The sequence below is a fragment of the Seriola lalandi genome, unplaced genomic scaffold (assembly GCF_002814215.2).
Source record: "Seriola lalandi dorsalis isolate HSWRI2012SDOR001 ecotype SW California unplaced genomic scaffold, Sedor1 jcf7180002054898, whole genome shotgun sequence".
Taxonomy (NCBI): Eukaryota; Metazoa; Chordata; class Actinopteri; order Carangiformes; family Carangidae; genus Seriola; species Seriola lalandi.
The window spans coordinates 4,260,996-4,285,847 of NW_019525450.1; the positions used below are offsets into that span (position 1 = coordinate 4,260,996).

The 24,852-nt window shown below is 42.2% G+C and overlaps 1 protein-coding gene across 7 annotated transcripts in view; it reads right to left on the minus strand.

The window, feature by feature from the left end:
* Positions 1-24,852, minus strand: part of akap13a (A-kinase anchoring protein 13a) — a 103,583-nt gene that overhangs the window by 54,843 nt on the left and 23,888 nt on the right. For all 7 annotated transcript variants that reach the window (XM_087180221.1, XM_087180226.1, XM_087180225.1 and 4 more), the window contains exons 3-9: positions 21,402-21,555; positions 18,423-18,586; positions 17,680-17,851; positions 12,274-12,457; positions 10,345-10,540; positions 7,870-10,078; positions 6,437-6,522 (exon numbers count right to left, since the gene is read on the minus strand). In XM_087180221.1, the coding sequence (XP_087036347.1) occupies positions 6,437-6,522; positions 7,870-10,078; positions 10,345-10,540; positions 12,274-12,457; positions 17,680-17,851; positions 18,423-18,586; positions 21,402-21,555 (3,165 nt within the window). The remainder of the gene's footprint in view (positions 1-6,436; positions 6,523-7,869; positions 10,079-10,344; positions 10,541-12,273; positions 12,458-17,679; positions 17,852-18,422; positions 18,587-21,401; positions 21,556-24,852) is intronic.

A 24,852-nucleotide genomic window follows, 5' to 3' on the forward strand; every position in this document is an offset into this window, starting at 1 on the left:
TTAGTTGATGGCTGTTGGCTAATACTAAGTTTAGTCTAGATTCTTGTCTCCTTTATAGTTCATATTTTTGAACATGAAATGTGAAAAGTGAAAATCTGGCTTGGAGTCGGTTCACTGACTGAAACTTTTTATGATTAATAATTAAATACCAACAATCAAGAAAGGAAACTCCCTAGAAAAAAAAATGTGGTAAAGGGCTCTGTATATGTAGTGCAGGGAAACTGACATGTGGGCTTTAAATAGCACAACATTTGGGAGCTATAAAAGATCCCATTTAGAAAGATTCCATTGAACCCCCAGTTCAAATGGTTTGACATTGAACCTTTATGATACAGTAACGGGACCTTTGAGAAACAGAAAGGAACTAATTTTTCCAGTGTAACAAGTCACCGTAAGCACATCGGCAGACTTCTATTCTATTTCAGCTTCATAGCTTGTCAGGCAACTACTCTCAGTCCTGACCAAATAACCCCAGAAAGACTTTAAACTGTCTGAGCCTCATTAAGTTTCATACACAGCTGCTCCACAGAGATGGACAGAGTGCAGGCATCTGTCTTGGTGTCGCTTACAGCATACCCATGCAGTGTACATCCAGAAAAACCACACTCCACCCCAAAATAATCAGCACTCTGCGTCTGGAGGGCCACTATCAACAACCATGCAATCATCTCCCAGGGTGCAACACAGCAAAACCCCTCACAACATGCCTGGCAGACGACTACAGGTTTGCCGTAGCACACTGAAGCACTTTGTGACGGTTATGATTATGTTTAACTTGAGAAAGAACTTTTTCCTGGACAGCTTTTCAGAATAAGTCTGATCTGGCCTTTAAAAACAACCGCAGGAGCTTAAGCTGCTAAATCACTTGGTGAAATTCTCTTTAATGGATTTAACGTAATAATCTCATTAATTCTCTTTGACGTCTCTTTTACTGTTTTACTTTTATGTTTTAACCTTTATACATTTCTTACCTCGCTTTTATTGCTGTTGCCATTACTTTTTATTTGTTTGAAGCACTGAACAACTGTGTTTTCAAAGTCTCTGTTCAAATGACTGTTATTACTGTAGCAGTAGCAGCGTTACAATACCAAACAACTTTGCTGTACGGATAGGTAACCTACCTTTATCAAAACCACGTCTACAGCTCTCTCTCCTTTGGCACAGAGACTGTACCTCCGCTTGTGGCGTTCATACATTTTCCTTTAAATATCCGAAGCAGATTTACTGAACAGAAGGTTAAAATCCAGGAGAAACACTCTTGAGGAGAGCTGAAGCTGCCTGCTAAGCTTCACATCTGGCCGCAGAAGCAGCCTCCTATACCAGACTCCAGCTCTGCTCCCTCCCTCCTTCTCTTCTTCCCTCCCTCCCTCCCTCTCTTTTCCTTTCCTCTGTCGCCTCTCAACTTCTCTCCAGACTCTGCCTGACTCATGCCTTTCCTGCCTCTCTCTGTATTTTATCTCACCCTCTCTCTCTCTAAGAAGCTGTGAATGTTGCTCTCTCATCCTGTGAAACAGCCCTCCAAAGTACCAGATAGTTACAGTAAGACAGAAGGCCATTATTACTCAGAATTTATGTTGCTGAGATTGAACACCCCCTGCTGGAGGAGGCCACCAGAGAGGTGGCTTCTGGTTGTGATTGCACCTCTCTCAGATGATGTCCCTCTAAGTGGGTGTGTTGAAAAAAAGTTGGGAGTGGTGCAAAAAAATGGTCTCACATGCATATTCATCCACTAGTGGTTACTTAGCAGTGCAGATCGCACTTCAGAATTTTGCACACACACACACACACACACACACACACACACACACACACACACACACACACACACACACACACACAGGGATTTTTTGCATTTAAGAAAATTATATTAATAATATTTCTGAAATTCAATGTATATGTGTGTGTGTGTGTGTGTGTGTATCACAATATGGCAAAAAAGTGTTACATCATTGTACATTGTAACTGAAAAAAACTCCTGTAATTTGGTCAAATGTGAGATAATATCATTTTGATAAGATTATGCTGTACATATAGAAACTGAATCACCCTGTCGTCATTATTTCTTACTGTATACTAAAAGTTACTAATGAATCTGTTGTCTGCTCTCCAAACCAGCTCAAAGGCAAAACTTTTTCCACTTCCATACAGGCAGCACTGAGAGCCCTGATACACCCAAAAATGGACATGGACACAAACAGTGGATTGACAGACGGCTCTGTCTCTGTGTGTGTGTGTGTGTGTGTGTGTGTGTGTGTGTGTGTGTGTGCGCACAGAGAGTGAAATTAATGCGGACCCTCACTGTGAAACAGACGTGAAAAGTATAACTTTGGTTTCAGAAAGAAAAGAAACGAAAGAACATTATATTGTCACTATGGTGGCTTCCCGTGTCGCTCCAGGATGAAAAAATGCTACTTAGCGAGCAGGAAATGTGCCTCTCTCTGCCACTCTGCAGGACAGCAGCTGGTCAAGAGTGTACAAAATCATCTATGAATATTCTTTCCCCTGGTTGCTCTCATCCATCAGATCTCTTGTATGCTACTTTATATCATGGCATCAATTGTAGTCACATCTATGATAAATTATGACAAACAAAACAAACAAGATAAATTACAAAAGTCAATGATACATTTGTGAAGCAACCACCTCCCAAATCAAAGTGGGTTTAAGAGGCAGCCTGCACACCTGTGGTTGAGCTCCTCCCGGATGATATTTAGATCCATGTAAACGTGTGGTTGGCCTTGACATGAGAATCTGACATCCCCTCAGGTCCCGGCCTTAGCTGGCCAATATCACAAAAGCGTGAATCCCAGCGGCCACAAACAAATCAAACCCTGCTCTAATCAAAACTCTGACCTTCACACACTACCAGGTGTCTCACAGTTCAGCAAAAGCTATAGATCATAGTGTACAGCCGGAATATTACATGGAGTCCTATGAGTGTTCAAACAACCTCCCAGCCTGTATTACTCGACTTTTCACATTATGAAGATGGGTAAGAGCCTATAAGCACACATTCACTCACGCACGCACGCACGCACACACACACACACACGTAAGGATTCATATTAAAACATATTAAAAGAAAAACACTGCTCAATCTCTTAGCCTTAACCAGTGACTGTACAATAATCTTTTTAACACTCTCTCAGTGAGAACAGTTCTCCATATCTTCATGTCGTCAGTGGCCAGAGATTCAGTTGTCACCAAATCATCCATCAATCAATCAATCAATCAAATGTAATTCCTCCACATTCATATCATATTTGTTCTGACTGGGAGGAGCTAAAGAACTAATGAACACAAATAAAGAGAGGCTGGATAGACATGGGAGAAATGAGATCATTCATGTTGATGTGAGGCACAGTGACATATTCATATCAGTAAAAAAGCTGCTGCAGCTTGTCTATATAACTGATCAGTTAAACCTGGCCAGTCTGGTTTGATAGAGGTATTTCACACTGTTCATCTTGTTGGAGGAATATTGTTAGTGCTTCCTCATCTGCCCCTTGGCTGTGAAGTTCACTCATTTGAAGGGCCGTTTAACTAAGTAGCAAAATGGCAGCTAAAATGTAACTAGCATCTCAAAAGCTGCTCCTGCCCACATCCTTGTTATCACATTGTGAACGCAGCCACTCCCCACATAAATAAAAGCAAACATCAGTGGCCAAATGTGTTAACTGAACATGCCTCGACAGAGAGCACATTTAACTTCACTATTACCTTCTTCTCTTACAGTACTGGAACTTTGCTTTGACTTCCCTGCAGACGTTTATATGAATCTCATTTGCAAAACAAATCTCAGAATAATCTAAATTTATCTCATGCTCATGTCTTGAGTGTCTAACTCTCTCTGGCACTTTGACAGGACTCACAGCTGTGGATGAAAACCATGTTATTCCGCTCTGATGTGTGATTTAGAGAACTTTGAAGAGCTTGATGCTGTGTGGACTCACTAACTACAAGTTCCAGTACTCTGAGATATGAAATGCAGATGTTACGCCTGCTGAATCATCCTGGACTAAATTATCTGCTGTCTAAATAGCTAACATCTTGTCAAAACATCGACACACTCTTTGTGATTTTAATTACTTCATTAACCTTGCATCTCATTTCAGGTGGCTGGCAGTTACTGTCATTTAGATTCTGTTATCCAGTCTGTTTTATTCCCCCCCTTTTTTTTTTTTATAATCCACTACATACACTGTTTTCTAAGGTTTATTTTATGTCATGTTACAAACTGTTTCACATATTATGATTAAATTGTGATTGATCTGTTCTAATGCTTATTAGTATCCCTATTATTAGCATTATTAGGAACAACAACGCCTCCAAGTCACATGCTCATCATAGAAGATGCAGGAAATTTCAAAAGCATCAAAATGCAGGTCATTAAATCCTGACTCTGTCCAAGAGGAGAAGCTGCAGCGATGCCTCTGATGCTACGTCGCCCTCTGCTGGCGACCCCACCACCCTGCTCACTGTGTGTGTGTGTGTGTGTGTGTGTGTGTGTGTGTGTGTGTGTGTATGTCCTCCTGCAGTCAAACATCTGGCATTCAGAGCAAGCCACTGACCCAGACCACAACCCAGGAATAAGCAGAGCCACTCCAGTCTATGGCTGCTGAGGAATCTGTCAGTCAGCAACATTTCAGAGTAAAGTCCCGTCTACTGAAGATCGCATCCATGTGCTCAGTGGCTGAGAGAGAAAATTAACTTCACAACACCAATCCCATAGGATGAGGCAGAGATCCTGTTGGATTTAACGGTAAAGCAAACGTAGAGGTCATAGTTAAGGACACTCTACACACTAGCAGGTAATATATTCTTTGTCTAATGACTGTACTCACCGAAAGTACAAAAAAAGAGCTGAGTAAGCTGCAAGTCTCAAATTGAGAGCTTTTACTCAGAGGGAAAAATGTTCCAGACAGCTTTCTTCCTGAACTTCCTGCAAATCTCGAGTTGGCACATCAAGCCTCTCGTAAGCAAATCCTGTCTTCCCCTCTCCCCCCAAATTTTTGATATAGTTTTCTTTCTTTCTTTCTTTCTTTCTTTACTTTGGCTATTCATGCCAAATTTAAATAAAGAGTTAAATTTTTAATAAGATGCTAAATGGTGTCACTGTTTATGCAAGGGAAAAAAACTTTGAAATACAGTTCTTCCGCAATAATGACCTGTGCATACTCTTAACATAACATTTAACATAGTAAAGTGACACTCTGGAAAGTCAAAAACAGAATAAACTTAAGTTTCTACTCGCCAAAACATAGTAGCGAAGGACACCAGCTGAATTTTACTGGACATGAATCGCATTCCTCTTCTTACGCATAGTTCTCTGTTCTCTTCTGTTGTGCACATGAGAGGTGCAAGTTTAACTTTGTCTTAAATCTACAGCTGCATGGCTTTAATAAACTATGGTGCCAACTGGCCATGGAAACCGGATGCAGAATAATTAAATAAATCGGCGACACACTCATGATTTGAACACTGGACAGAACTTGTGTCCAGCACTGCAAGTTATAAATGAGAGGTATTCAGTCTCTAAGGATGCTAAAACCTGAAAACCATCCTTGGACCAAGTTAACAACAGATGGTGACTCTGAACGTGCCTTATATCACACTCAACATGTAGACTCACTGTGCCTGTCTGATAAATCCCACTGTCAATGTATGCAAATTATTATTCTAATTCATAGTAAAGTCTACTATAGAGATTCACCTAACACATTTTTATAATCTTTTATAATCTGCTTATCCGTGTGTCACCACTATTCATTATTACTGCTTATATTATTTGTTGATTTATGGTGATATATGGTGTTGGTGGACTGGGTAATGGGTGCTCAAAAATGTTTAAAATGTTCTAACTTTAGTGTTGCCTTAACTGCCAGGCTTTTTACAAACACGAAAGACTGAAGGTTTTCATGCTCTTCTTCCTATTTTGGATTTGACTGACATGTTTGCTTGATGAGCATCACCTGTTTATCTTTTCTCTCCTGACGGAAGTCTGTTCGTCTTCAACTGCACGTTCTGTTTTATTTTGTTTTCTTCATCGCCCTGTTAGCATCAGAGCACACTTGTTGCTTTGTACTTCCATAAATGAATCAATAGTTTTTCACAGCACTTCTTGTCATAGCAGGTGGAACTGATTACATTAACGTTGACTCCTAATGACAGTGCCATGCAGCAATTAGTGATGTTATTAAATATACCTGTGTTTGACAAGTCAAAATATCTGCTGTGTAAAAACTTTGGATCAACGCCACATTTTACCCCAGGTCATATAGCAGCAGCAGGAAACCGGTTACCTCCGCGTTCACATCTTCATATCAAAGGTTACTTAGGGTGTTTCAAGACATTGGCAAACAATGACTCATCTTAGACTCGTGTTAATCAACAACAAAGCAGAGCGTGATAGCTCTCAACCACAGTAGGAGCTTACCGTGGAGAAGTCAGTTTCCTCCGCTGTGTCATTTTCTTCCTCCCCTGCAGCAATTACAGTGTCTTCAGACTTAATGACATCTACCTCTGGAGAAATACACACAACACAATGCAATCAGTCCAAAGGCAAATCCTCCAAATACAGGAATCAATAACAAGTGTTTCCGTGTGAAAGGAACTGAGACTTGTCTATCCTCACCGCAGATCCACTGATGAGTTGAGATGGTGTACAATAATGATGCAGCAGCTAGTGTATATAGTTTTTATTTACTATTGAAACTTTCCTGAAAGGAAAAGTTGCCATGGGGGAAAATAACCATTTGAATATAAATTAATTTATCATTCTCTGATTAGAAAAACAGAAAGCAAATGGTCCAGTCTATTATATAATTATCTGAGGATGGGCTAAAGGAATCTGTCTTGGTTTGCTTTTGGGAGTGAACATAACTTTTGACTTTGTTTTGTTTTTAAGCCTCCACTAGAATCAAAGTGCATGTTCACGTCTTCATACACAAACAATGAAACAACAGAAATGTTGTCTCTGATGTCCTCATGATGTTACCTGATGCTAGTCCACTATCAGGCTGTAAACGTATCCCCTCGTTCATTATGACACCCCCACTCTCTGTGTGACGCACAGCACCGACCTTGCCCTTGACCTCTCTTTATTGGACTTGGGTCCAGTACAATTATTCCTGATGAGTGAAAATTGCAGACAGAGTGCTGGAGAAGAGAGAGACTCTGCAGCTCTCACTTCCTGCTCCATACTCACATCAGCTGGCTCGAGTATGTTTGTTCTGGAGGACCCAGCCTTCTGGCTGTGCGTCTAAGACTCGGTCACATGCACTGGTAATGTGACTGTGCCTGCTGACGTATACTGTAGCACAGTTTATGCAAGTGTGCATGAGACAGAGCCTAACAGAGAACATATGAATATAAAGGGAAGTGTTGTCAGACTATGCATGGCCTTAGGTACCGAAGTGTAACCCGGCTCAGTATTGCCTGTTACGTAATATGTCACCATGCATCTCAGTGTCCCAGCACGATGATCCGGCAAATTTAATGTGCTACTGTGACATTTTAGGAAAAGTGTTTTAAAATAACCTCAAATAATCCTTAAGAATGACTAAAAGCTAAATCCTCATTAGAAAGACAATTAGAACAAAAACAGCAGAATGACTAACCTGAACGTGTCTTCGCACCAGCAATATATCAAGACAGGATGTCACACAAAAGCCCAAAATATCTGTGAGCGCAATTATGATGGTCTAGGTTGCATTTAGCTTCGTGGAGCTATTGCCATTAATCACTAGAGGAAGACCGAATCTGATTTAGCATATTTTTTTAGGAATAAGACTGTGACAAACATATTGCCCTGTGATGTATGTGAGTGTGTGGCACTAGAATAAAGCAGAACTTCAGCGTTTCCCCCACCTTGGATTTCACTGTTGTGACTTTCTGAGGCTCCATCCACTGTATCAAGAGTCTTTGGACTTTCAGTCATCTCATTCTCAACAGGAGGTTCATTGGATGCCTCATTGTTTGGACATGACAGCTCTACTTCAGCACTGTCTGAAAGCAGAGGGATACTCTGAGATGGAGAAGCATCGATCTGATTCTCTGAGTGTCTTAATCCCTCGTCAGGTGACCTTTCATCTGCTGTCATCTCTAAATTATCCTGTTTCTCTTGCTGTAGCACAGATTGCACAGGTCCACTCTCCTCTCCTGAGGCCACCACAGATCTATCACTAGTCTCTGGGCACTGATGATCACCTCCAACTGGGCTGGTCACTTCAGTCTCTTCTGCAACTGAGTGCCCGCGTTCAAATGACCCCCCACTGGTAACCTCTGATGCCGGATGCTCAGTCTCTGCATTCAGGTCAGAGCTGTTGGACTCTCCAGTTTCACTTGCATCAACATTCACTGTTGGAGAGCCCTCGCTCTCTGACAACACAGGACCTAACAACAGATCCTCTTTGGAAAGTTCTGGGACAAGTTCCTCTCCTGCCCCCTCAGGATTCAAAGCCTCCATTGTCTGAGGGCTGGGTGGCAGTTGCGATTCAGGCTCAGTGCCAGTCTGGTTGCAGTCTGTCACTGTCTCTGCACTGACAGCGCCCAGCTCCGAAGGGAGCCCTGCGTCCACAGTAAGTGAATGTTCATCGCCTTCACCAGGGCTCACATCATTTGATTCCTCCATCATAGATCCTGCTGAGGAAAGTTCTGCTATCTTAGTCTGGGTTATGTCCAAATCTGGCTCCTCCATAGTGGCACTGTCCTGAGTGGAGTGGAATATTTCTGTTGTGGAGCTTCCAACTGATCGGAAACTGCCATCGTCATCACTGGAGAGGCCGTGAGCCATGCATGAATCTAGATCAGCTTGTCCATCACCAGAGCTGGGCACAACTTCAGGTGATTGCTCACAGTCGACTTGATCAGTCCGTGTCTCTTCCGTGGAGTTACCAGCAGACTGACAATCCTCTGTATGGTCATGTTCATCCATAGTAAGAGTAATGTTTTCTATACTGCATGCAGAAGGTTCGGCTACGTCCTCACCATCTAGCTCTTTACAACTAGCTGTTCCAGTACAATTCCCAGAATGACAACAAGTTTCTGGAGCCCGGCCCTGCTGCTGCTCTGTGGCGTAATCCCTACCAGCTGTTTCCTGGTTTTGTTCCAGGCTGTTTATGTCTGGTGGAGGTTCCCCCTTGTGGAGGCCTTCTATCAAGAGACGTGAAAAAGCAGGTTCAGGATCCTCGATTACACCACCGCAGTCTATCAGCGATGGGTTGGGGAGGTCCCCTGGGGTTGATACAGGGTCTGTTAACTCTTCATTCTCTACCTTCTCCTCCTCGTAAAAGAGTCCATCCGAGAGATCCTCGATCAGTTTCACCTCTTCTCCCTCGACAGTCTCTCCTTCCTGAGAGCAGTCTTTCACCTCACAATCAGAGTTGTCTGACACCTCTGAGCCGCCTGACGACGGGGATTGGCCCATGACTAAAGCTTTCGTGTCTCCACTAGTCGTTATTAGATCTGTTGACTCAGAGCTGGCCTCCTCTTCCCTCCTCCAGGCTGTGCTGTCCTCTTCTTCCTGCTCACATCTGTCCACTCCCTTTGTGGCCTCCTGTCCTTCCCGGATCACAGCCTCTCCTCTATCAGTTTCCTCTGCCTGTTTACCACAGCCTGCTGGTGGTAATGTTCCCACAGTGAGGCTTGCCCCTTCTGGCTCACTCTGTGCTTCTTCACTCCTGTCACACAAACTCAAACTCTGGGTGGAAACAACAGGCTGCTCCCTTCCCTCCTCCTCTGTCTGGCAGTAATCTCTCTCAGTGTTTGAACTGAGACACACCCGCTCCTCTGGGGAGCCAAGGCCGTGCTCCTGGGGGCGTACTTCTGATGTTGGAGTACTCACAGACAAACTCCAGTCTTTCTCCGCATTCCCAGGTTTACTATGTTCACAGTCAACAACACTGCTTTCCACTGGGCAGTTTTCTACCCAGCTGCCTTCAGTTGTTGTATCCAAGCAATCTGACGCTGTAGTCGGCTGCTGTAGTTGCTCCACACAGGTTATCTCCGTTTTGACACCATCACAACATTCAGCAGCTGTGTGCAGACACTCAACCTGCAGCTCCAGTTCAGAAACTCCCTGCAGAATATAGAAAAAGGAGGAGGATAAACGTTAGCTTTTCCCTCAGAGAAACAAACAGAGCTGCTCTCTACGTCTTATCAATCGCCGACTCAGTGATTGCACAAGGTGTTCCACCGGTTATACAAACTAAGTTTGAAGGTTAAAAAAATGAGGGCAGTGAAAAGACAAACAATGTCCAACAATGTTCAGTGGCAGCAGGGGCCCTGGTTGAAGCCAACGTGAGTAGAGATATCGTGCTAAAAGGGCAGGATGGTGTGACTCACCTTGGCATGGAGATGGCATATCAAGTGCAGCAGCTGCTCCACACTCTTCTCAAGGGTCGGAGGTTCGCGCCCAGGGTGGATTCTCAGTGTCAGGGTGTGCGTGTTCAGCCTGGGGAGGTGGCAAATTACGCGGGCATCTGTAGGGACCAGGTGGACGCTCTCAGCGCCTTCGTCCGTCTCTGTGTCTGTGTCAGCCCTGTCGTGAAATAAACACTTAGATCATCCCGACTGGTCTATAGCGTGATTGGCTAACACAACACAGAACTGCTTTTCAGAGAAGGTTTTAACAGTGATGTCAGCCGGTCCACACTCACACTTTTCCTTCCATAGTCCACGTGCTTGCTAGGTTGTTTTTTTTTTTTTTTATTTCCAGAGTGGGAAAGGCCAGAAGTCCATAATGTGGTTGTTATTTTAGTCTATTCAGGCCTTGTAGCAGGTAATCAACCAACCTACAGAGATACTGTCAGGTAATAAAGTAGCTTGTAAATGTTAAAAAGTTCCAGACGTTGTCGACAGTCAAAAGAAAAAAAAAAAAAGTTACTTCCCTTCCCTGCGGTAAAATCCACCCTGTGATAGCCTACATAAAGACCACTCCTAGTCGATAAGCTTTCCAAGAAATGTTCACTCCCCCTGCTGCATTTGCTCTAAGTGTTGAAGGTAAAAGTATGTGCAGTGTTTTTTTTTTCATGAAGATAGCGCTGTAAAGAGGAGACACCTAAAATGTTTGCGTAATCCTGGGTGGATTGCTTTAACTGCGAGGCCCAGCAGCTGAGGTCACATAGCCAGGCTACGAGTGACTTCACTTTTTCATGAGGGAAATGTAATTACCAACACATAAAGAGAGAGAGCTGTAAGTTGTAAAGCAACTCCAGTGCACGCTTGGCAATAAGCACGCTCACTAAGTGGTAGTTGTCTTTCAGCTTGTGGCATCTTCATTTTGAGTTAAGTGAAAACTATTCTTCAGCAGATAAGTGGAGCGCTTAAAAGACATAAAAGGCCTCTATTTCCTCTTTAAGCCATGTCTCAGTTCATTTACCAAAAAGCTGTTTTTTTTTTCCCCCTGCAGTTTAATGTTTCACTATAAAAGAATTTGACCTCACCAGTCGCTCAGAAAGAACGCGTTACTGGGGATTATACCTGACAACTGCAAACAAAACACTTACATCTCCCTGCCATTATGCTCTACAGAGACAATACTGCTGTACGTTTGGCTTACAGTACACATAGTGAGATGTTGTATTGTGGGGAGGTTCTACAGCAGGTCAGGAGACACAGAAGTCGTAATCCAAGGCTTTTGTGTTGTGGAATAGTTTCCCATCCTTCTGGATTCCTTTGGAACGATCCCGGCAGCCCACACCGTTTCAATTTGCCCTCAACTATCTGACTGCAGCTCGAGAGTGCTAAACTATAAGCTGTGGTGTGGCTTTGTAGTGATGTTCTTTGGATACTTCCATTGTTTCATCAAGACAACTGACAAACAATGTTGTCTGAGAGGGCTGTGGAGGAACCACGCCATCTAGTCTCTGATACATTGACATGAGGCTGTTTGTTGGGGGAGAAAAGGGCAATGTTCACTGAAACTGAGCAACTGAGCGACAAACACTGTGGAGACAGTTTAGACAGTTTAGGGGTAGGTGTTGTGCAGAGTTTTTACACCTGAAACTAAGCATCCGATGTGATAAATCCTATCAACAACAGTGGAAACAGCATGAATTCAAAATAACAGATATCAGCGTTTGTCAATTTTTTACAATTACAAGGCATTTCAGTATTTCATTTGCGTGTTTTATACTACTTGTTTTATTTTTAATTGTTTTTGAAGCTATGTCAAAACTGAAAAAGGACTGCAATGAAAAGTTTTACTATTATACTGTGTCATTGTTACAGAACAGCCTTTGATCCTCATGTCGAAATTGGTTTGGTACTTACTTCATGAGGAGCTCGTGGAGGCGCTCGTGTCCCCGTAAAGCAGCAACGGCGGCTGGGGTGTGGCCTTGTCTGTTGGCCAGTCGCAGGGCTTCTCTAGCTCCAGACTGCCGCAGCAAGAAGCGCGTAACCCGAAGCAGACCCCGCCGAGCTGAGAAGTGCAGCAGAGTCTCCTGAGGATTCAGGTCTGAGGATGAGACACAGGATGACAGGTACAGTATTACAGAGAGAATAAAACTACATGAGATGGAGAACATAAGAGCAACAAGGAAAGAAACGGAGAAAGACACTTGAGTGCAGCGGTCCAGGCAGTCAGTTTGTGTCGTAGTAGCTGACATACCACCACTTGCAGCAGCTTGGCAACACCACAGTGTTAAATTAAAGTGACCCAGTAAAGAGCAGACCTTTACACATTTACACACTGATAAAACCACAGCTTGTCTCTGTCTGTCTGTAACAATGGACCAATGCATGTAGGCCAATACAGTCATTTCTGGATTAAAGCCAACACACCACTTGACATTATTATTAAACTGGACATTTTTGTGCACAAAATGATAGAATATGTCAAGTTTTTGTGTTTCACTGTTCAGGACAGGAAAAGCATCTGAAGCAGCATCTAATATGTGATAACAAAACAAACAAATCATAGCAACAACAACAATAATGATACATTTAAGAAAATCAAACTACACTATTTCATTTTACCAGAGGTGAGCCACACTAAGTGCACTAGGCTCCCATTTTTAATTAAAGCTCATTATTGGCCCCATTTATCAGTCTGACTCCTAATAACACCATCAAACACTGAATTCCTTCCTTTACACATCCACAAAGACAGTAATGAAGATTCATGGAAACACACACACACACACACACACACACACACACACACACACACACACACACACACACACACACACACGAATGGGTGTTGGTTATTTCAGAAATATTCTCATCTCAGATTGAATCTGTGTTTTGTTAATATGAGTCGCCCAATCATTTCTGTTAATATTGGCATATTTTACTGCCCAACCAATTGCAAATGTATTGTCAATTTAAAAGGGCACCCTGAGATAGGGGGTACCAGAGATTGGGAGTGAGTGAAGTTCAATAAATGGTGATTTCCCAATGAAAAGTGGAACATACAGATCATTAGAGAGCAATAAAAACCTTAATAAGCTAAAACTCTAGACAGCTGTATATGCTCAGCTACCCAGATGTGTTGAAACGCAGAGTCACTGCACATAAAATGCTCATGTTTATCAAACCAGCTGGTCTGTGGTTATTTTCACACAGCAGAAATTACAGGGAAGAGAAAAGATCTACAATTGTTGCTGTGCCTCTGCCTTATTAATAACATTAAGTTTTACGCTTTAGGTTTCATTTGTCGTTGCTTGCGAGCAGAGGACATTTCTCTCTCCAGTGTCCATACAAAAAAACAGATATTTTTTTGAGAAAACAGGGAAAATTCATGGTTTTCCACTTACACAGGAACTCCTCTGTGATTTTTTTCAAGGACTTTTAAACTGTGGCTTTATAGGTTTCAACAGTATGATATAATCAGTTATAAAATAGTATTAAAAAAAAACAACAACAGCACCAACAATATCTGCACCAGTTTTAGTTTATGTGATCAGCCCCACAATAGTCATTAGGCAACATTCACAATGCTGGTTGTGTCTGCTGATGAGAGGTTTCACTCCATTTACAGCAGGCCAGTCTGTACCAGCCTGCCCTGATGAACCACAAGCTAATTGGTCAAATTTAATGCTCTACTTAGCTGAGCTATGCTGGACTGGAATGTGAGGTGCCAAACAGCAGCAGGAAATGCTTTACTGCTGAGTTTGATGGCGGTTCCTTAAAACTGACTGCCATAACACCCATGACATTTTTGTACGATGGCATCCGGATGGCTCGTCTGGGAATTACATGTAATTACAGTTACTTGCTGCAGTACAGCAATACCCTACATAAAGTGGCTTAACATTATGTTGGGTCACCGTGAGTCTCCAAAACAGCTTGGCAGAGATCCTAACAAGCTGGCTGCTAGTTAGCTTTGCTAGCTACACAATGGTCAAATGTTTCCTTACTTTGTCAAATTACTGAAACCAACTCTAACAAGCAATAAAAGAAACATTAATTTTATTTATCAATTTTAACTGTCAATTGTTTTTGAAATGATGAGTATATCTGCATAATTATAATAACTATTGGATGGATTGCCTTGAAAGTTGGTACAGAAATGCTAAAAACATGATGATGATAGCATGTTAATCTTTAATCAGAGCACAAGCCCAGAACGTTTATATACTTTTCATTTAAAGCAACGGTCTATGTATCAATCTATCTATAGTATTGGATCTAGCTAGATAGCTTGCCAGCTGCAAACTCTTAGTCTTGTTGATAACTGACCAGAACAATTAATAGGTTATCAAAAGTTTTTAACAATTAAAATGGATGATGGACATATCTAATAATAGTTCCAGCGGGAAACAAAAAAGGCCTATGGACACTAGTGTTTATTTCACAAACACCCACCACACTGGTGTTCATTGACAAACCATAGGCTAGCTAATCTGACACTGAATGTTATTAATTGTTCAGAACTGGTGAATTACGTGGGCGTCGTTCACCATTTTCAATAACATGCACAGTTCTTCCAAGAGAAGTGAATTTCCCGGAGGACAATAAATGGCTGGCTATGGTGAGATCAGTGACTGCTGCGTGCCCACAGCGTAAAGGATGACTGAGATAAACCACCGTCACCTCCACCTGTAGTCTGCTGCTATCCATCATCTGACAGATCTGATAAATGGAGAGCAGAATTGCACTCCTCTTCCTCCCCACAGTTCACTGCAGTTGAGCGTCTTGTATTGAAGCGCTGACATATTGTGGAGCACAGCCTATTAGAGCTCACATCACTCACCGCAGCTGGAAGCCGCCTTCCACATCAACAACATGACAACAGACTTCAGTGCAAAGGAGCCAGTGTGTGTGTGTGTGTGTGTGTGTGTGTGGGTGTGTGTGTCCATCTCTTAAAAGCCATAACACGTTTCACAACAGTAACATAGAGGATCTTATCTAATCAGGAGGGAGTTCATTACTGAAAATTTGATTTGATGAGTTTTCTTTCCAGGCTCCAAAATAATATTGAATAAAACATTTTAAAGGAGTGTGTAGACTTTCAATCTCCACTGTACACTGACTCAATTTTCTCAGCTCATTTTTTCTCTGTTACAAGACTAAAATCCTGCTGGTTCTGCTGGTTTGGTCTAATATCCAAGTCCAAGTTAAACCATAAGCTATTATCTTAACAATAGCCACAGGCAGCAGCAGTGCTCTAACTACTCCCAAAAGTCTTGTTTATGCTGCTTCAGAGAGAGCAATTACCTTGCAGAGTTTATCATCCCATCAGCTCATTTGGCTTCCTTTAACTGATTAAAGTCATCAGAGTCAATGGCTGGAGAAAATTGGCACTTTGATTTTAATAAAAATGTATGTTTGTTTGGACTGACACGGCCATTTCTCACAAGCCAAACTGCTGTCTGGATGGGTTGCAGGCAGCACAGGGACCTGCTCTGTTCATACTAATGCCAGATTCGGATCAAAGTCCAGCAGAGACATGTTGTCGTGTTCGTGTCCTTCTGTAAATACAAACTACCAGCTACACTGAGCGCACATGAGCAATCTATTAGTAATTGCAGGGGGATGTGTATGTGAGTGTCATGCAGTGCTTAACAGAGGGTTACAAGACAGTTTATTAAAGAGTCTTTTATCAAATAAAAATGGCTTTATATTCTGGTTACAGCATCACAAATGCTGTAATTTACTTCTCCAATACCTGAAAAGTAGTTTTTTGGCTACTGCTCCAACTAAAACTGGGTTTCTGTTTTGCCCAAGGGGTTAACAGCAGTGCTGCTATAGACAACTACAGCGAAGGTTTTTCAACAATAAATCTACAGCGGAGGTAATATCACCACTGCAGCACTGGATAGATGTGTCATACGTGATCAGGCCATATTGTGCTTTAATTATATTCCTCATACTGCATTTACAATCCTTTATTTACTTTGTGATAAGAGACTATTCCTGTGCAATTGCCTTGTCAACATTTTTCATTCAGCGTGATACAGAGAAACGTGATCACAGTGAGCAGTTGTTTTGCAGTGGAGATGGTTTTGTGTGACGTGTTATTGAAGAGGAGCAGATAATCTTCACTGGTATTAGAAACTTGTGGGAGAAAACACAATCAGCCAAAGCAATCATTGTGGTATCAATGTGGCATCTCCGTCACGTGTGACTTGCAGTCGCATTTCTGAGGTGATGCACGTCACATAGATACAGCTGAGCCTACGACTATAAGTTCTAACCCTCCTAATAACTTTTTGTTGTTAGATTATTATATTATACATTTTATCAAAATATATATGTATTACAATAAATTTAATTTGATATGTGTAAAGGATTTCATTTTTAAGCAACTCTGCCAAGAAATGTGTTCAGGAAATCCCATAGAACAAGGTTTTACACTGAAAATACAGTCATCAAATGCCATTAAAATAAAGATTATAATCTACATCTTTCAACAAATTGTAGTTCAGTTTTAACAGAGGACTACACGTCTTACTACCTTATCTGGCTAAAATTCCCCTTTTACAGCACCAGGTTTTTAAAAAAGAATTTTAATGTAGAAATTGAGAGCTTGCAAGTAATTCCTGCTGTGCTTAGTCATCTAACTTACTTCACACAGCACGTTTACATCCAAACTGTGGAGGTCGGGTAAAGGCTGTGTCATAACCAGGCTTACAGACTAGTGTTTTGAGACCGAATCACTTTAAGTTAACCGCATTCACACAGATTACCTTTGTGTGTTGGAGGGGAAAACTAAACATCAGTGCTTCCACTGTCAGTGTAAAATGTTTGCAGTTCCACTCCGTCACTGTAGTGGTAACGGTGGCTGTGCTTGAGAGCACAACACTCAAATCAGCCACCGGAGCCTAGAAGCTAGAAGTTAAGCAGGAGTCACGTCCATGAATTAGCAGACACAGACATGCACACAGAACATGGAGATAGTACAGTGCAAGTCGTGCGCCTACATCCACGCCCCGCAGCAATCACTAGCAATGTGTCGTTGTTTCGACCAGTAACTGTGGCACCGTTCTGAAAACGTAATGCTGAGAGTGCGCGGTCTTCCTAATTTCATCGTTAAATGTAAGCACTGGGAACGATATGTGGCACACAGACATACACACGAACAGAGGCGCCGTGTGTGTCATTATGTGCTGCACAATTATAATTTGTCAATATGTCTCTGCACCAGTGCCGGGACATGTTGTGTGACTCTTGTACATTTTACTGTGTGAGGAAATTACATGTAACAGTCAGCCAACTGCCCCTCAGTCTCACCAGTGCTGTTGATTAGTTTGTTTCCCAGTAGGCTCCATCCTGGAGGCAGCGCAAGGTGGTGGAGGGCGAGCGCCAGGCTCTCGTCCAGACGTTCACACTCCTGCAGAGGAATCTGACACTCATCCAGCAGCAGCGCCCCATCGAGGCCGTCGGCCCGGCCCGCTGTGCTCACCTGTGTGGAGGGTGATTACAAAGATGAGTCAAGTTTTACAGAGGAGGAGCTGAGGCTTAGTCTACTGGAAGCACTCGTTTTAAGACGCTCAGCGTAAGAGCATTAACCAAATGCCTAAAATGTAAGATGTAAATGTAGGAAGACACATCCACACGCGTGTATCAGGGCTAAGCTCAATTTGGACCTGCGCTGTGTTGACAAAAACAAATCATATTCAGATTAAAAAAGTGAAAAATGTTTTATTAGAAGCTTCAGGTCTGAGTGCTCAAGACACATTTTATCTCATCCTCCTCTGTGGAAAAACAAACTCTATATAAAACGTCTATGGGATGATAAACTGTGGTGAAAAAAATTAATTAATTGAATACCATGTACTGTGAGACATCAGGCCTTGTCAGGGAAGAAACACTGACATGGTTATCTTTTTGTTTTACTATCACTCTGCCCACATTGCTGTATCACTTGTTACCATTGGTAACCACTTTCCTCCCGCTCTGTGACAAGCCTCAGTTTTTGTGCTCATTTTACAGCTGATTTAGAAATGGAAATGACACGTCGTCCTGTTGCTCACCAGAAACTGGGCCATGTCAAAAGCCAAATCCTGGACGAAGCTGAATCGATGCTCAGCCAGCGGTGCCACATGACCCAGACAGGGTTTTAGGTCCTCAGGGGCCTCAGGGATGCCTCGGCTAAGTGAACACAAGGTGACCAGCACCGCCTCGCAGCAGTCATGAGCTACAAGACAAGACAAGGAGGAAGGAGACAGGGAGACAGGAAGAAGGGGAGGGGAAGGAATGAGGAGGAAACAGAACAAAACAACAAATAAAAAGGTTACAGTCAATATCATCAGTCCGTCTGTGTCTGGCCTTTATCAATTTTAAGTATAAGTATGTCTCTGTGTTGTATGAGCATTACTTGTTTCCAGCTAGTTGTGGCTAGCAAGTCAACTTTAGCAACATTGTAGTCACTGCATCACCAACACAGCAAGTCACAGAAAGTATAAAAATGGTGAAAGCAAAATCAATAAGCAAAGAAAGAACTGTGATAGTAAATGTACAATAATATCCTAACATCCCTGCCTTCATGAAAACTTTCAATCATATCAACAAGATCAGCTGAAGAAATACATACAAGGTCCTGTTCAGAGCTGGTATTAACATCTGACTCAGGTAATCCAATCACAAGTGGACAGCTTTAAGTTCAGTTGTGAACGCACCCAAGACGCATAGGCGATGCATTTGAGATCCAATCACTCAGAACAAATTCAGAGTTTGTCTGAATATAGTCCCTTTGGAAGTATGTATTCATCCGCACGCGAACTGTATCATATTTAGGTGCAGCAACAACACCAAAAAAGAAGAAGAAGGAGAAGAAGGCTCCGACAACAACTACAGGCAAAACGGATTCCTGATCAGTATGATGAAAACTAGAAGATTCAAATCATAACCAGGCGATTTTTGAGGAGAAAAAAAATGAAAGAATGGAGGGGAATGGTTGATCAGTGCATCAATGCCAATGTAAAATCAAACAACACATTTGGTACGATGTATGTATTTCTGTGCATAGAGCCGGCGGTGAGATCTGACCACAAGTGGTCACTCGAGACACATTTTAATGCCAGGTGTGAACTGGCGTGCTTAGAGCTGTCCACTTGTGATCGGATCACCTGAGACTAATGTTAGTGCCAGGTGTGAACACAGCCTGTGAGCTGTCGGCTCTCAGATGTTCTGTTGTTTGCATAACTTCTGTGCTTTAGCCAGGTTTATCCAGGAGAGGAGATGAAACGATCACATACAATCACAATCCAAAACCCACATTAAACCAACAACATATTATTCACTTGACATCACAAATTTGTACAACAAGAACCACTCTTTAACAATAATCAGCAGCAGCACTGTGTAGACTTGCACTGCTGATTCAAATCCAAACCTAATTAATACAAATAAATCATAATATTATTTCACTCGGTGAAATGCATTCATCCCACTGATTCAGCAATCACAAATCAAACTTCACCTACCAACAAATTAACAACACAACATGTTATCAATTAAATGAAAGTTCAGGCAAATTTGTTTTCAGTTCTCACAACAAAACGAGTGAACAAAGAGGATGGTGGCCAGTGTCAAAACACAGCTAACACAGAATAAAGGCTCTACACGGCTGCACTGTGATGCAGCGCTGACAGACTCCCTGCTCCTAATTTACCAAGCCTTCTCCATTAATCTGCCTCCTCACCAAATGCCAAGTAAAGTGCTGTTGGGTGCAGGACTCCTTGTCACTCTATCAACTAGTGCTGAACTTCCACAGCATCCTCTGCATCTTATTCCTACTATATCAGAGCCATTTATTGAGTACACTTTCTATCATTTACTCTGTCAGCTCATTAACGTAAAGGTTCAGCTCAAGGGCACCTCAGTCCAAGCTGAAGTACTGACTCATTGCCTCTGCAGTGATTTCCCAGGCCACCTGAGAACTCTATCCTGCGACCTTCAGGTCGGTCACGGGACCGGTCCTCTGGAGCTCTGCATGTCCTGATGGAGGAAGCAGTGAAGCAGAGCTAATCTGGAGTAACACCTCTTCACCCCCCACCCCACCCCCCTTCTTCAGACGGCTGTAATTCAGTCGAGCTCTTAACAAGATAACAGAGTTTATCATGTTCAGCCTTCTTTTTTCCCCGTGGAGAAGGCCGAACCTTGAGGAAAACAATGAGTTAAACAATGTTTTTTTAATTTGTCCTTTCACCTCACATCTTATGTCTTTCCCAACACATGGCTACGATCCATTTTGAATAAAGAGTCACAAGTATTTTCTGCGTACAGTGACCTTTGACCCCTGATCTCCGTGCTGCCTGTTGTGGCTCATTCACCTGAGAGAAACTATCTCGGAAAAACAGCACTGGCTAAACACGTTTGGTTTTGCGAGTAGAGTAAGTGGGATGTGCTCCAAGCGGAGTGATAAATGAGCCGGGCTCTATAAAACCTAAAGTGAGGTGATTTCTCTCTCTCCAAAACACAACATTAGTTTAAAAACGAGGACAGTGGTGGTGGATGATTAATCATTTATTACTTCGACTTTCTTCCGCAGCTATAATAACTCTTGACTGTCCAATGCTCTCCTTGTGACGCGAGGGCAGAATAACACCACCCCCTTCTTAAATACAATTATTGTTTTGCACAGTCTGGGATGTTTTGGCTTTTGGCACCCCTTAATGTTAATTTTTGGCTATAGCACATGATGGCTATAGAGGATTGACCACTAAAGGAGATCTTACTTTTCACTTTTTGGTAAATATGATTATATTTATGGGGTGATACTGACTGAAGTTTGCAACGATGCTGCCTTCAGAGAGCCTTAACTTCATGTTTGTATTTACACACACTAATCTATGTAAATATATTGTCCTATCACTGAACACAGACAAACAGGAGGGAAGAATTAAAAATAGATTTAGCATGTATTAAAACACTGTAGGTGGAGCTGCCTTCCCACAGGTCCATTAGATGTGACAAGGAAGTCGCAAGGCATTGTGGGTGGGATGGCTTACCGGGACACACTGCCTGCAAGGTGTCATGACTGCTTCTTAGGGTGCTGGTCAGGTGCCTCTGTGTGCTGCCAGCAAACAGCAGGAAGTAGTCCACGCCCTTTTCATCCGCAGCCAGCTCTTCATCAGCGAGCTGCACTGTGATAACACACCGCCCCTGCAGAGACAGGCAGACAGCCAGAGGAAATAAGATAGAGAAAAGCACAAAGAGAGAGAGCAAGCAAGAAAAATAAGCAACAGATATTTAGAGAGATATCACAGTGAATTTGTATAAATTATTATTCCATCATATTAAAGCAGAGGAAATGACTGGTTGTCTTGAATCTGAGTTGTGTCTGTGTTGTACTTTTGGTTGAACTGAACTGAACTTCTGCAGTTTGGAAAGTGAAACTGGAGTCATTTTTGACAAAAAACTGTAGCTGGTTCCGTAAAAAAAGCTCTTTTTTTTTATCTATGCATCCCTGACATCATTAAAAGACTAGTTAGACTATATAGTGTGTGTATAATTGAACATATGTGACGATATGAGTTTTGAAATCCACAAACGAGGCAAAAAGTACCACACCTAATCTACCTCAATCTTCTTCTCTAGCAGCACAAGTGTGTCAGTTTATCTGTTTAGCCACAGATAAAATCAAATGTGATCAGGAGAGTAAAGTCCATTAACAGTTAGTCACTTAAGATGTAATAAAGTCTGATTCCGATGTCAGGTGTGAGCTACAATCCTTCACAACTGGATCTAGTTATAAACTGGATATCTGGATAACCAGATCTAAACCAAGCCAGTAAAAATACTGTGGAGGCTTCTAGTCTTCACACAACCACACTTGTTTACCAGCAATTAAAGTAATGCCTCAAAGTTAATATGGTAATGATTTATTGATGTTAAAATGCTGCACATCACGTCATTAACAAACACGGAGGCACCAGACAGTGATGAAACACGGAGTAGCAGCTTGACTTTGTGAAGACTGGATGAGCGAGCTCAGTCAGTTTCAGCCCGCCGAGCAGACGGAGGATGATAAAACCGTTTTACAGAAGGAGGAGGCGACATGATTAACAGCAACAATCTATTGGTGCTTTTTTTTGTTTGTTTTTTGGTGGGTTTTTTTTAAATACTCCACCCTCATGCATCCATGGAACATTAATCAAGGTCAAGGCTCTTTTCCAGAGTCCTACTTCATACTCAGATCTTTCTTCACCTGAAGTACACTGCACTGGTGGTTATTATTGAGTGTACTAATTACATTGAGTGTACTATGTACTAAGGTGCGAACATTATCTTAAGTGGCTTACTAGTTATCTTACCGCCCACAGCAGTACCCAAGCATTGCTTCAGAGGCCAAGAGTTAGCAATACCATTAGCTAACTACATTCGTTTGTAGGGTCACAAGTTACATTCAACAACATCTCATTCACCACTACCACACACACTGTTAAGTATCTCCGCGCTGTGTGGAAGTTGGTCCTGGATGCTCAGGATTTACACAAATATTATAGCAACTCTGTCCTGCTCTTTTCTGCATTCAGGGAACCTTGCATGGCAGAAACCCCAGAGAAGCATGTCACCTAAGATATACAGTGGTTAGTCCTCAGCCTAAAAGCCCATTCTCTTGCAAAGTAAAAACCAATTGAAAACATGAACATGGCTGCTTAACTTAAGCATGACCATCAAATGCATATTTAAGACTCTTTTTACAGGATTCTCTTTTTAAAAACAAGTCAGCCGGAAACAGCCTTTTCAACCAATTCAGAAAGCTTATGTTAGCTTTGTTATAATTGCACACAATCTAGCTACATTTGTACGGATCCATTTGTCTTTTCAGCTGGCAAAAACCAATGGTGACTGACTCGAAAAGAGAAGTATACTTTTGTCTACCCACATCTGAAGCCACTAACATTGCTTCAAAATGTGCCACTCTCACTATAACCTGCATGTGTGCCATAGAGAACAGAAAACTGGTACTGAAATGAAAACAGGTGTAGCATCAGTAGCTAACGTGGGCGGGACTCAGCAAATTCTAGAACCAAATTCGACTTAAAATCAATTTCTATCAATTTCTGTCTACATCTTTTTTCTCAGCTACCTTATATTTTTCTTACTAGATAATATCAAATGTCTTGCCAAAGTGCTGATGTTCCAATGTGAAAACACAATTATGCACAGTTCATTGTGCAGCCTGCTTCTTTTTTTTTCCAAAGTGACAATTGGTCGTGTTGTGGCTGGGAATTGTGGGGTGATGATGTGGTGTCATCTGAGGACAGACTGAGGAGGAGGAGGAGAAGCAACAAAAAATAGGGATATTGTTCAAAATTAGCTGTTTTCCACTGTGGGACTACAGCTTGTTGACACCAAGGAGGGATAATGGGACATTTCATCCCACTTAATCTGACCAATGTTGCAACCCTTTCACAAGCCCAGTCCAATATGAACAGCCTGACTTGGCAGCCAGTGAAGGCTCGTGTCGAGGAGAGTTTAACAGTCAGGGTCAAAGGTGCTTCTTCATTCTCTTATAAAGTGGTAGCCTCAAGGCCTTGTTCCATGCAGGGAGGATCAGTGAGTTGACAGCAATGAGGCTAACCAGCAACCTTGGGATCTGTCTTTGGCAAGCCATTGCTGCTGCTGAGCAATATGAGGGGGAAAAATGTGTTCAAAGACGACCACGTAGCCCAGAGGCCACAGGAAGAGAAACAGCCAGCAGGAACACTCTGAGAGCCAGGACTGAATACACTGACATGCAGCATGAAGGATGCAGGCTTTGCTATGCACGGCGAGTCTCAGCCTTAACAAGCAGAGCAGAGGCACCGGCGTAAATGAGTTGTAGATGGGTGGAAGCCAGCAGGCATGACATTCTCTCCATTAAAAACTCATCTCTTATCCCAAGCCCAGATTGGAAATTAAGGTTTGTTGCTAGTGAATGGATTGGTACCTCAGTGGATTTGTGAGTTTGCACTCCATGTGAAAATGAACACACATTAGTATGAAATAAGTTCTACCTCCTCACTACAAAGAGAGGAGAAGTGAAAGGAGAAATGGCTTTCTCTCCACTACTGAAGGCCGGTGGCAAATCACCTCAGCCACAATACCAACCTGCAGCATTTTGACACAATAGCTGCTCAAATGATTTGTGACAGCAGCACAGTGGCCTCTTATTTTGTCTAAATTAATATTCACCCAAATACTGTCATAAGAAAAAAAAACCCTGAAAACAGATTAAATAAATACTACAATTCACACAGTGATGTCGACATAACACATTTCATTCTGCTTTTATTGCTTTTTACCTCATCAGTAATGAAACGTGGGTAAATTGAAATGTATTTCAATAGGAGAGAGAGTAAAGTAAAATACTGACTGAATAAGATCATTGTCAGTCCTTGTGGAGACACATGTGGTGGCGGGGGGGTGGAGGTAGAGAAACAGAGATGTGAAACATCTGCTGGAGCCAGCAGG